The following is a 14,343-nucleotide window of genomic DNA, read 5'->3' on the forward strand; positions in this document are numbered from 1 at the left end:
CCCATGTTCTATTTTTAGCCATGGCGGCCATCTTGGTTTGTTGGTCGAGTTACCGGACACATTTTTTTAACTAGATACCCCAATGATGATTATGGCTAAGTTTGGTTAAATTTGGCCCAGTAGTTTCAGAGGAGAAGATTTTTCTAAAGGATTACTAAGATTTACGAAAAATGGTTAAAAATTGACTATAAAGGGCAATAACTCCTAAAGTGGTCAAGTGACCATTTTGGTCATGTTGACTTATTTGTACATCTTACTTTGCTGAACATTATTGCTGTTTAAAGTGTATCTCTATCTATAATAATATTCAAGATAATAACCAAAAACAGCAAAATTTCCTTAAAATTACAATTTCAGGGGCAGCAACCCAACAACGGAATGTCCGATTCATCTGAAAATTTCAGGGCAGATAGATCTTGACCTGATGAACAATATTACACCATGTCAGATTTGCTCTAAATGCTTTGGTTTTTGAGTTATAAGCCAAAAACTGCATTTTACCCCTATGTTCTATTTTAATCCATGGCGGCCATCTTGGTTGGTTGACCGGGTCACCGGACAAATTTTTTAAACTAGATATCCCAATGATGATTATGGCCAAGTTTGGTTAAATTTGGCCCAGTAGTTTCAGAGGAGAAGATTTTTGTAAAAGTTAACGACGCCGGACGACGGACGCCGGACGCAGGACGCCGGACGCAGGACGCCAAGTGATGAGAAAAGCTCACTTGGCCCTTCGGGCCAGGTGAGCTAAAAATAAAATAATAAAATGGGGTCACCGTTCATTTGCGCTCACAATCTGCCTTCGAAAGAAGCATACATCTTTGTAAAAGTGTTTTTTTTCTGTTGAACTAATAGCAGAAATAAATGTAATATCGAAATAAAAAAAAGAAATTTATTACAGAAATCGCTCAAATTTTACAATAATTTAGTTTAAGTACAGCATATATCGAAATGATATTAAAAAATATAGGTCACCGATGAGTTAAAAGAGATATTTCAATTTTAAAGCCAAAAATGGCATTTTTCCACCAAAGGGAGATAATTTGGAACTTTTTCAATGATGTTTACATTTTAAAAGTCATCTGAAGCCAACACGAATTAATTGTTTTGAATGTTTTTTGTACCATATGATAAAGTAACAACTACAAAAGGTAATAAATAAAATTTGTAAAGAAAAACAAATGTTTATTTTTTTTCTGAAATTTTTATACCCACGAGCCTCCTTAAAGATCATACAAGACTAACAAAGGCCAGAGGCTCCTGACTTGGGACAGGCGCAAAATTGCTGTGGGGTAAAACATGTTTATGATCTCAACCCTCCCCTATACCTCTAGCCAATGTAGAAAAGTAAACACAGAACAATACGCACATTACAAATTCAGTTCAAGAGAAGTCCCAGTCCGTTGTCAGAAGATGTAACAAAAGAAAATAAATAAAATGACAATAATACATAAATAACACCAGACTTCTAGCAGTTGACTGACATGCCAGCTCCAGACCTCAATCAAACTGATTGAAAGATTATGTCTTCATTATGAATATCAGGCACAATCCCTCCCGTTAGGGGTTTAGTATCATACTATCATAAAATATATGAGAAGAACATAACCCGTGTCATGCCAACAACTGTTTTTTAAATAAATGTGTTTAGTCCGATGTAAAGACCCTATTAGTGTAGTGAATCAATATTAAAGCCAAAATATGCAATCTGTAATGACCTGACAACAGTATTGTAACTATATCCCTTCTTAATAAGTCTGTTTAAAAGTTTTGTAAGCTTTTGAGGTGAATACTGACATTTTTGTGCTTTGTAAAGAATATTACCATAAAAGATTGGATGTGAAATACCTGAACGTACAAGAAAGCATATTTTCTAATAAAAGACAAAAGAGGGTTATCTTCGGACATTTACCTCAAAAGCTAACCAAACTTTTAAACAGACTTATAAGGAAAGGATATCGCTATGATACTGTTGTCAGATCATTAAGGATAGCAAATTTTGGTATTATTATTGATTCACTCTTTGGGTCTTTGCTTCAGAAATAAACACATTTGTTCTTAAACCAGTTGGTGACATGATATGGGTAATGTTCTTCTCATATATTTCATGATGGTATGACACTAAACCCCGAATGGCAGCGGTTGTACTTGTATTTCATATGATGAAAGCGGAGGATTACTTCAGGGTGCAAGATTCTCTCGCTGCATTGTAAACATCCATTGATAGCTTTCGGCTGTTGTCTGCTCTTTTGTTATATTGTAGTCTCATTGACGTATCCCCCATTTCCTTTCTCAAATTCATTGTTTTGAAATAATTTCTGTTCAAAATACAGAACAAATCTGAGGATGAAGAAACTAGAGGCTCTAAAGAGACTGTGTCGCTCACCTTGGTCTATGTGAATATTAAACAATGGACACAGATGGATTCATGACAAAATTGTGTTTTGGTGATGGTGATGTGTTTGTAGATCTTACTTTACTAAACATTCTTGCTACTTACAATTATCTCTATCTATAACAGTACTTTCGTGGAAAATGTTATTGAAAATCTTCAAATTTTAAGAAAATTGTTAAAAATTGACTATGAAGGGCAATAACTCCTTAGGGGGTCAATTGACTATTTTGGTCATACTGACTTATTTTTAGTTCTTACTTTGATGTACATTATTGCTGTTTACAGTTTATCTCTATCTATAATAATATTCAAGATAATAACAAAAAAACAGCAAAATTTCCTCAAAATTACCAATTCAGGGGCAGCAACCTAACAACCGATTATCCAATTCATCTGAAAATTCCAGGGTAGATAGATCGTGACCTGATCAACAATTTTACTTCCTGTCAGATTTGCTATTAATGCTTTGGTTTTTGAGTTATAAGCCAAAAACTGCATTTTACCCCCATGTTCTATTTTTAGCCATGGCAGCCATCTTGGTTTGTTGGCCTAGTTACCGGACACATTTTTTTAACTAGATACCCAAATGATGATTATGGCTAAGTTTGGTTAAATTTGGCCCAGTAGTTTCAGAGGAGAAGATTTTTCTAAAAGATTACTAAGATTTTCGAAAAATGTTTAAAAATTGACTATAAAGGGCAATAACTCCTAAAGTTGGCAAAATTTCCTTAAAATTACCATTTCAGGGGCAGCAAACCAACAACGGAATGTCCGATTCATCTGAAAATTTCAGGGCAGATATATCTTCACCTGATGAACAATTTTACCCCAAGTCAGATTTGCTCTAAATGCTTTGGTTTTTGAGTTATAAGCCAAAAACTGCATTTTACCCCTATGTTCTATTTTTAGCCATGGCAGCCATCTTGGTTGGTTGGCCGGGTCACCGGACACATTTTTTAAACTAGATACCCCAATGATGATTATGGCCAAGTTTGGTTAAAATTGGCCCAGTAGTTTCAGAGGAGAAGATTTTTGTAAAAGTTAACGCAGGACGACGACGGACGCCGGACACCAAGTGATGAGAAAAGCTCACTTGGCCTTTCGGCCAGGTGAGCTAAAAAGGAGAAAAAGATACCAAGGCCAAGGGGATATTTAAAATTCATAAATCCAGAGGAGCTGACAACTGACAATTTGAAATAAGAATTAAAATCAATATTCTGCTTACAACATCCTTTGACATATACATTTTTTTTCAAAGAAAACAAAAAGAGTAATTTTAAAATTTCAATTACAACTAATATTCCATTTTTATTTGATTTTATCAGTATCATTTCACAAGTGCTCAATCACACTTCACAGATATTAGCAACGCTGACTAAACATAATATCATTATGTAGAGCAGTTTCTGAGAAAAATAGTCATAGTGACAAAAACATTTGGACTAAAAGACAGACCAAGGGATGAATGAATAAACAATTAATGGCCAAACAGACAATATAATTGCAAAATAGGCCCCACGTTTAGGGAGGGGGTATAAAATAAACAATTTAAAAATTATACTTTAGTCTACCCCAAGGAACAAATGAAATTTATCTCAGTTGGCTGTAAGATCACATTGACTAAAATAGTGATATCATCAAAGTCAACAATCTATCATAAGATGACCACAAACATGGTCGCCTAAGTAACCATTCAAGAGCAAGCAACAATCAAAGAACAGAATGCTCTGAGGGATACGATTACCATAGTTTTCATTGACACATGTATAGCAGTTCTGCCAACTTTTAATTAAGCAAATGCGTGAGATTTGTCCAAAATTGAAAAGATCAAAGAGGGAAAAAAATAGATCCAAGGATACTGCCGCAAAAAAGCATGAACATGCGTCAGTCTCACGCATTTTTGGCAGCCCTAGTACAGCTGGATAGTATTATTTTCAAAACTAATTCAACTGCGCATGCAAAATGTAATAATCTGAATAGTCACTCAACTTTAAAAATAGCCAATCCCAGATACAAGTGTATGAGCAATGTACTTATTGTGTTTTATTTTTGTACTATCAATTCCAAGTTTACTTTTCACAGCAGTCACTGAGAGTGAGAGAAGGTATTTCACTTCGTATCTTATCACCATCTTATCACCGTTAATTCTAGGAGGAACCCCATTTCTAACTCTTTAAATATTAATTTCCTTTGGGTCCTTGTGCATGACTCCTTTCCGTACACACTCCTCTATTTATAAATTAAGATCGTTTTTAATATAATACGACAGTTTTGACATCTAACGAGTTAATTTTTCTTGACGAGTCGTATTGTATTTCGATTTTGACGGAAAATACTTCCGGAAGGGAGACAACTCGAAACGATAATATGGATGACTCCATTTCGGCTAAAGGGGTGTTATAGGTAAACACTACATTTATTTTAATTTAAATGATGCATATGATTTGAAATTATGCAACAAAAATAACAGACAGACATAGAAAGAGTCCCATGAGTTTCAAATTAATCAATGAAGCGGGGATTCCAGAGCAACCACTCAATCTGATACCTCTTGAAATCAAGAAAACTATACGCATGCGCATTAATACTTAAACAAACCTGCGACTTGCGATTTGGAACAAGAACGTTTATCAAATGATATGATGAATGGTTCTCCATTTCTTTATGAGAGTACAGTATCAAATATTAGTTTCATAACGGTAAAATATGGAAAAACTCCACTTCAGTTCTTATATGACAGAAATAGAATTATCGGAAGTCAGAGAACTCTCGCATTTATCAAAACTACGGAATTCCCTCTGACGTGTTACTAAATTTATAAACACACTAAATATAAATACTGATTAATTCTGATTTTCCGTGTTGTTAAAAACAAGCATATAGGTCAAGGGAAATATCAAACATGACGATTATGAGAAGAACATTACAGGAAAGTTGTTTATGTTCAATCCTTTTGCCTGTTTTTACCTTTTAAAGCAAGACAATCATAAGAATCTGAGATGTTGCTGAATGTTTAGAATAAAACGGTTGACGTGAGGGAATGCAGGCCTGAGTCAACGGTAAAAGTCTACAGATTGCTTGAAAGTAATCGTATCGCAAAAATAACTAAAATAAGGTAAATAAACATCCTTAACCCAGGGTTCTCACTAAGGATTTTTGAAGGTGAGTCCAAGAACTTGTCATTTTTAGCCATGATGAGTCCAACAGCAGAAAGAAAAAAAATATGTTGCAATATAATGTAATATTTTAGTCTCCATTTCCTAAAAGAGCAATGCAATGACATTAAATTCAGATCACTTTTAAAATTTTTGCTATAAAATGATGATATTTGTGTTTAACTGTGTTCAGTTTATACAAAATATTTCAATCTCAGACAGATTTTGATGAGTTCAGGACTCGTGGACTCGTCTTAGTGAGAACCCTGTTAACCACCCAATTATTTCTGATAATTTATTAAATAAACAAGAATGACCAATTATACTTTTTTTTCACCCCAAGAAACAAATAAAATTTAACTAAATTGGCTATAAAGAAATAACTTCTTTGATATTCAAAATCAACATTGTGCTCCTTTAGTTAAAGTAATTAGTCCTAGAACTTTGAATGAATCCCTTTAATTGACATATTGAAATCATCAAAGTCAACAATCTATCATTAGACGGCCACAAACATGCTCCTCCAAGTTATTATTATAGAAAAATCAACAAAAACAACCAAAATTTGGTAAACAAATTTCCCAACTACTCAATTATTCCTGATAATTTATAAAAGTACATAAATTATCTTTCACAATTGTTTATTTATTTCGTAAATCTTTTAGATAAAGTATTTTATTAGAACACTTATAAGAAGAGGACAAAGCATTTTCTATATATGGTTTTCCAATCATTTAGTTCACATGTACCTAAGAGACGATTTTATCTCTCATGTCCAGAAAATAGGTCTATGACAATGGGATTACATTAAATCACCCCAGGATTCTGTTTACGTCTTTCCAAAACTCCACAATACCTAAGCTTTGTCAATAACCCCGGGGTCACTGGGATAAACATGACAAAAATCATGTATCTTCTTCATGCTTACAATTCTATCTAACTTAAGGTGAAGAACCAATATCGGCTGATTTTTGTAAACCATGCATTGACCGGCCTTTACCAGATTTTTCTGCAAACGTTAGAACTAGATTTTTGAAACACTTAATTGTGAATTATTATTGGACAAGTTTTCAAATTGTTCATTTAAAACAGATTTTTGTTTCCATATTTCCTCATTAAAGAAAAATTAGCACAAATCCCCAAAAATGGTCAGGTCAAATTAATGTATGTTTTCAAACTATTTCCAAAGAGAATTCTGACAAAATATTAACAATGAGATGAAAGGTAGACTTTTCCGGGTTTTTTTTTACCTGTTTACCCTTTTATCTAGTGAGAAAACTACTTACACATTTAAAACTTAATTCTTTTTGAATAATTGTCTGATGAAAAAAGACTTTAATAATGATTGACTGACTACACAGCCCTTAGGGAGCTACCATTTGATTTTTATGGGGGGGGGGCTAGGATGAAAAATTTTGTCCTGCATTTTTTTTTTAGCTGTAATCTCTGTCCTGCCTTTTTATTTTTCACTCTGTTCGGTCCTGCCTTTTTTTTTTAGTTTATCTTGACTTTTTTTTACCTAAATTGTCGTCCTGACTATTTTTTTTTGCAAGTGTCTCATCCTGCCTTTTTTTTTTACTCAAAACTCCTGTCCTGCCTATTTTTTTAAAATTTCATCCTAGCCCCCCCCCCCCCCCCCCCCCATAAAAATCAAATGGTAGCTCCCTTAGCAAGTATTCTAATTTGAAAACTTATATAAGCAACCATCTTGTATATTTGATTTAGCCATTGATTATTCTAAATCTAAAAACTTTCAAACATCTAAATGCTTATCTTATTGTTAAGTATATATTATGTTAGAAATATGCAAAAATCATAAATTTTATTCATAAATTAGAGAAATGTGTGATTGAACAAGGGAAGTAACTTGCGAACAAATGAGTTAAATTCAGGGGGAGATAATTACAGAGGATACATCAGTATACAATAAATAGTTTCTTACAAACTATTCCAGTGAACACATTAGACATTTGATGAGAATGTTATTTAAGAAGAGGTATAATTACCTAAAGAACATTCCAAATGCATAGCTGAATAGAAATGCAAGGTCTAAACTTCCAAGAAGCTGTTTGTGATTTGGTTGATCTAAAATTAAAAAATATTAAAAATCAAACATACTGTAGTTATTATTGAATAATTTGTATATCCTAAAACACTTGGTAATTCAGAAGTTATTGCGATGGTTTTATTGATGCAAAAATAATGTGACTGAGTGGGTATCGCAATAATAAGAACTCACTTCTGAAACCCGATACATATCAATGTATTGGGATTTTCCTGAATTCAAAATAACTAATCGTTCATTTTTGTCCTTTCTTCAAATATTGCAATAATTTGTAAATTTAAAGTATAATGTTCATTTCACATATTTGATATATGATTGGAGTCCTTGGATTCTTTGTGAGTTTAAATAGACATAATATATATTTTTTATCATAAAAAGTGTTTGGTTTTAGAATTAGAGTAAGGATTAAAGACATGACCAGGCCACTTTACAAAAAGATCCTTTTGTCAACAAAAAAAATGACATACAAATGAAGTTATGCATATTTTCTTGTATTCCAGTACCACAAGTACAGATTTGATTGTTTTCATTCCATTCAATTTTGTCTTTTTCGTTTCTTTTCTTTTTTGTGTCAAATGAATTATTGATTAATGTATAAAACATACAAAGGATAGGAGTAAGGTCATATCAAATATAAGTACATCCATTCAACTTTATCTATGTGTGTCACTGGTTGAAAAATAAGGTCTCTTCAAGTCTTCATGGTCAACTCTTCAACATTTAATTAAAAAACCCACAGAACAGGGAAACAGGAAGTCGGAGGCTTTACCATTACTACCACAGATGTTCTAGCATCCCTCCAGAAAAGATAATCATGAAAATTCATGATAAGAATTATGCAGGATTCTAATAATTGTCATCTTAACTAAATATTTTTGAGAAAGGTTTTTGTAAGAAACTTCTAAAACAATTCTTAAACGTAACCCAGATTACTATAAAATGTATAATTTTGAGGAGTTCAAATTTTACAACTTTAAGGGCCAACTCCATAAGTGAGGTTTTATTTCCTGTAATTTGATTTCCTATTATTTTATCTTTCTTATGCAACAATTTATCAATTTTAATCAAACAGGATATATCACAATCTTATCTAAATATGAAATTTCCTCTTTACAGAAAAATTTTGTATCACAAACAAGAGGCTCCTAATTATATAAGGGTCTGTCGGTAAAAGTCACCTTTGATACAATTATATCTTGAATTGCTTATAATTTTTTCTGTTTAATACAGTTTCAACCAATCTATGGTTTACAAAGTAATAAGAATAAACTTGAAAATCTGTCAAAAAACTTCATTTAAGTCACTGGGTAAAAAGTAAATGAACAAAATTACCGAACTCAGAGGAAAATTCAAAATGGGAGGTCCCTTATAAATTATAAATTGGCAAAATCAAAAGCTCAAACACATCAAACGAATGGATAACAACTGTCATATTCCAGACTTGGTACAGCCATTTGTAGAAAATGGTGGATTAAACCAGGTTTTATAGCTAGCTAAACCTCTAACTTGTATGACAGTTTCTATTATATTGACAACGATGTGTGAACATAACAAACAGACAATGGTTTCATGAAGAATTAATCGAATGGCTTCAGTCATATTGGCAAATTTATAGGTCTGGTATTGCTTTTCATTATTTGCTGTTTACAGTTATAACAAAATAATATAGTTTCTTGTTGATATCTTCTTTTTATTTGTCTCACCGTTTAGTTTTTTATAACAAAAATAAGGGTTAAAAAACATAATTTAAGATTAATAATTCCTTAATTAAGACAGCTGACTATTTCATCTATGCTGACCTATTTCATTTTGTATTTGCTTACATTGTCTTGTTGATCATTTTTGCCTTTTAAGAAAAACATAAAAGCACTACTTTGTGGCCAGGTTAGTTTAAAAACTAAATGTGATAAAAAGCATACCAAACGGTGCCCAGTCACAAAATGTTGTTGATGTATTATCTGGTGCAATCTCAAGTTCATAACCGTCTTTTATTGGAACTGAGCAATTCCTGTATAGTACATTCTGAAATAAACAATCAAAAAATATGTATTTACTTGTACAGTAAGAGAATAAACCGAAAGGCTCACATCAGTATTTGTAGATGACTTGGTAGCCATGATTCACTGTATAGCAGGTTTTGTTGTTGGTGTAAATAGATTGTTTACCAAACTCTTTAGCTAATAACAGGCTATTTTTTGAACTTGGAATTATTTTTAATTATGAAATTTGCATAATTTCTTTTGCTTGAAATTTTTAATCAATTCCATGTTCCATGGATTAAAGAAAGACTGTAATATGGTTGATGTTTGAATTCCTGGTTTGACAAAAGTCTGCATATAAGTTGTTAGATTTGTACTCTTCTGTATACATGTATATTCAAATTTGAGGTTGTCCTTAACCTTAAAATTGCACAAAAATTGATATCAATGAATAACAGTGATTCCACAGAATTAAGGAATCTCTGAGAGGTCACGGTGGCCACCTTCATAATTTGACAGGTCATGGTGGCCATCTTTGTAATCTGACAGGTCACGGTGGCCACCTTCGTAATCTGACAGGTCATGGTGGCCATCTTTGTAATCTGACAGGTCATGGTGGCCATCTTTGTAATATGATTGGACCAAAATTTATTAATTCTACCTGGGACTATATATTATACTATTAGTATAATAGTCCCAAATCAAACACACTGGGGTGGGGGGGGGGGGGGCAGAAAAAATGTTGGATTTAAGCAGGGTGTTGGAATACTCAGGTTTTTCTGCAAGGATAAGCCTATTTTGGGACCAGGTGCTCTTGTTACTTTTTGTTAAATGATTGCATTTCCTTAATTAACAAAAAATCTATAATTCTAACAGGAGAGAGGAGAAAAGTAATAAGTATCTAAATTGTAATAATCAAAATCAATTACAGAAAAAATAGTTGAAATGGTTTCAAACTATGCAGTGTTTTCAAATCATACAAACTATATTTCTAATTACCATTTATCGTCAGAGATGACACTTCAATATTTTAAGGTGTATGCTGTTTCCATAGCAATATAAACAAATTACCTTGACAACACTGACAGGTTTCTTTGACATATGATAACATGTGTAGACCAAAAAGGTTAAAATAAGGATCCATGCTCTATACCTGAAAAAATAAACAAAAAACAGAATATAAATTTATCTGAAATACTAATAAATTTCCAGTTTCTTGAACACATATCAAAAGATCTTGAATAAGTGATCTAAAAAAAAAAAAAAAAATAAAGCTTTATACAAATAGATTATGCCACTGCCAGATAGTAATACATTTGTACTTATTTCTAGCATACTGACTTTCCTTGAAGGCAGGACAATAAAACTTCATTTTTTTGCAGAATTATACATGTAACTAACTATAAAATGCATTCAGAACTAATCAAAAGAATTAATACTTTGTTTTTTCTCGCTACAAAATGTCTTTATGTGCTATTTAACTATTTAACTATTTAACTGCAAGAATTGGGTAAACATATATATTAATAATATAGAGATCCATTTTGTTACACCTTGTGATCAATTTATTTAACAGTCAGCAGGGTTTAAGAACTTCACTTGCTTGAACTGTAAGTCAAACGCGTTTTGCTAACATATGTTTTTTCACTCTTTTAGTCTTTTGGAAAATGATGTTTGTGCTACATTTAGACCCTTCTACCAAGAAATTTGTTTTGCATGCACATGTTTAAAAATTACAGTTTTTATCCAACAAAATCATAGGTTTTCAATTTAGACTTGCATATATATATCCATGTACATGAACTCTCTACATTGTATTTCACTACATAAATTACGTAAACACTTGGTACCATACATTTGTAACTAACCAAATTACTTTTACAGCATACTTAGAGCTAAATCTAGTGGATCAAACAATGTCAAGCAAAGCTCAATCATTTCAAAAACACTTTTCTATGAAGAAACAATATACTTGTCTAGTCTACTTACAATTTCAAGAGCTCCACTTGAAATAAAAAGACATGTTAGGCCGAAATGAAAGAAATACTTGTGGGAACGGTTTCTCTACCTTACTTTTTTTCCTTTAAATGTCTACTGTAAGGTTTTAATTGGTATTTTTCTAATTGAATTCTTGAACGAATTGTGACAGAATTACAGTTGGTTCCCACAATGTCAGATGCTGCAATGCACATAGTTTTTTTTTCATACTATCTGTTCAGTCCTTCCCTTACTTTGAGGAAACCTTAAACACACATTTTTTGTGTGGCCTTAGAATAGTAAACAACATATACAATGTATGAACCTTATGATCTATATATGATATCATATGAACTTAATGTGATGACAAAGTCCAGTAGAAAGTTATGTAATGATATTAAAAAGGAGATATATCATGTATATACAACAGCTTGATACATTGTATTATATGAAAGTTTCTGGATGACGGGTCAAAATGTAAAATAACTAATAATGGATCAATTTTTCTTCTTTTTTGCAATATTTCACAGGTTTAATAGCATTGAAAAGAGAGTATAACATGTTCAATGCAAAACAATTTATGCAATGATAATGATTTGCATATTTCACCTATAGGGGACAGACACATAATCAGTGGTTCCCAAGGCTCTGAAAAATCAACTGGACATTTGGGCATTCTTCTTAACTGGACCAGTCTTGTTTTTACAGAACATTTACACACAAATCATTTGGACAAAATGAAAAAAATATTACTGGTCAAATGGTAATGTTATTAACTTAAGTGGACCAAACCAATTTATACTGATGATGGTCTGATGTCTGGCTACTTTGGCAAATTAATGACTGACATATGAAATGCAATTCAATACCTAATATATATAATGCTATAACATCAGTATGCTTTAACAGCAGTATACATGTACACTTAAAACACGCACGGACACAAATGGAAGTTCATTGGACATTGACATCATTTATATAATTCAAAAGATTTAATTTAAAATACACAGATTTCTATGAAAGTTCAAATTCAGGATTTTAAATTTGATTTAACTTGGAAATTGGTTGATATTTTGTAAATCTATGTTTTAAATCATAGAAATACTGGAATCTTGATATTTGTTGAAAGTTTAAGATTATGTCTTTTTGTCACCTATTTTAATAAAGAGAATGTTGATAGCAATCCATGTTTAGATTGCATTCAAATACTGTCTAGATTATAATATCTATCTAGTGTTTACATTTTAAAATTAGAATAACTCAACTGTAATGGTTGAATAATTATTTTAATCTATAGGTTGAAGTTGTAAAAACATGTGATGTATATATTTGATTTCAAAAACCAAAAAATAATAAAATTTAAAATATAACTTGTAAATTAAGCATTTACCATTTCAAGGTACTTATACAAATATTTTTATGCATGTAATAGGGTTCATGTTGTCAGTCTAACAAATAGTTGTCCAATTATCTAAAAATGTCAAAGGTTTATATGACTTGTATGATTCACAATCAAGTGAATAAAATTTCTAAACAAAACTATTGTTTTAATCTCCCCTGTTCTTGGCCCCTTTTAATTATTCAATATTATGGAATTGTATGAAGGGAAACTCTTTTTACAGTTAACTGAATAAGATTACACATGTTAGAATGGCATTTCCTGGTGTATATTTTATCCGTCCTGTAGTTATATGTATACTATATATAAAGAATCAGATCTACTCTTTTAACATCGTTAGATCATGTTGTAGGTTGATCTTCTAGGCACTTCATATATACATGTATCATAATACATATATTCAAATAGGGGCCAGCTGAAGGACGCCTCCGGGTCCGGAATTTCTCGCTACATTGAAGACCTGTTGGTGACCCTCTGCTGTTGTTTTTTATTTGGTCGGGTTATTATCTCTTTGACACATTCCCCATTTCCATTCTCAATTTTATTTATTAGATTGAGCTATAAAGAATTATTAGTATTACACTTACTCTTCAACATGTTTTGAATAAAGTTTCATATAGTCCTTTATATTGTTAGATACATTAAGTTTACAAACATACATGTAGACATGATGGATAAATATTTCTGTGTTCAATGTTTCAAAAAAAAAATCATGATTTTTAGGGTATTATGTTTTAGGTAAAGTTATTATTTTTTTATGTAATCAAATTCAGTTGTACTCCTTCATTGTGTCTGAAATTTTTAGGATTGCACATATAAATAAAAACTAGGAAACAGAAATTTGATTTACATTTTGTTTTGTAAATTGCAAATGAAAACAACTATGTAAAGCTTGAATGGACTTTATAGCAAGATCGAACTACATTTTGTACATGTATATTATAGGCTCCGACTGAAGATTTACAAACCTGGCTTCAATATTCATAAATATTATTTCTTCAACAAAATTCTTATTATATTTTGATCTGGTCTCTTTCAAATTTATCAGAAATTTTGCCTTAAATTATTTTAAAAATCACACTGATTGCGATATACATTTTTTGTCCATTTACCCTTGCTACAAATGTACTTGTTTACATGTAATTTCCACAGTGGCAGATCCGGGAAGGGGGGTTCTGGGGGGTTGCAACCCCTTTTTTTTTTGGAGGATCAATGATTTGAATGGGGACATGCAGTTGGAACCCCCCCCCCTTTTGTCCTGGGTTAGGAACCCCCTTTTTAAAATTGCTGGATCAGCCCCTGGGTACAATAAAAGTTAATACAGAAAATCGATTCCATTTTTATAACTGCAAAACCATAATACTTACAAGTCT

General features: G+C 31.8%; 1 protein-coding gene across 7 annotated transcripts in view; it reads right to left on the reverse strand.

Annotated features, from left to right (window-relative positions):
* The window catches only part of LOC139523710 (glucose-6-phosphate exchanger SLC37A2-like), a 70,017-nt gene that overhangs the window by 41,984 nt on the left and 13,690 nt on the right, over positions 1 to 14,343 (reverse strand). For all 7 annotated transcript variants that reach the window (XM_071317928.1, XM_071317927.1, XM_071317926.1 and 4 more), the window contains exons 2-4: positions 10,666 to 10,747; positions 9,535 to 9,637; positions 7,557 to 7,635 (exon numbers count right to left, since the gene is read on the reverse strand). In XM_071317928.1, the coding sequence (XP_071174029.1) occupies positions 7,557 to 7,635; positions 9,535 to 9,637; positions 10,666 to 10,747 (264 nt within the window). The remainder of the gene's footprint in view (positions 1 to 7,556; positions 7,636 to 9,534; positions 9,638 to 10,665; positions 10,748 to 14,343) is intronic.

Source organism: Mytilus edulis, chromosome 5 (assembly GCF_963676685.1).
Source record: "Mytilus edulis chromosome 5, xbMytEdul2.2, whole genome shotgun sequence".
In the NCBI taxonomy this organism is placed as follows: domain Eukaryota; kingdom Metazoa; phylum Mollusca; class Bivalvia; order Mytilida; family Mytilidae; genus Mytilus; species Mytilus edulis.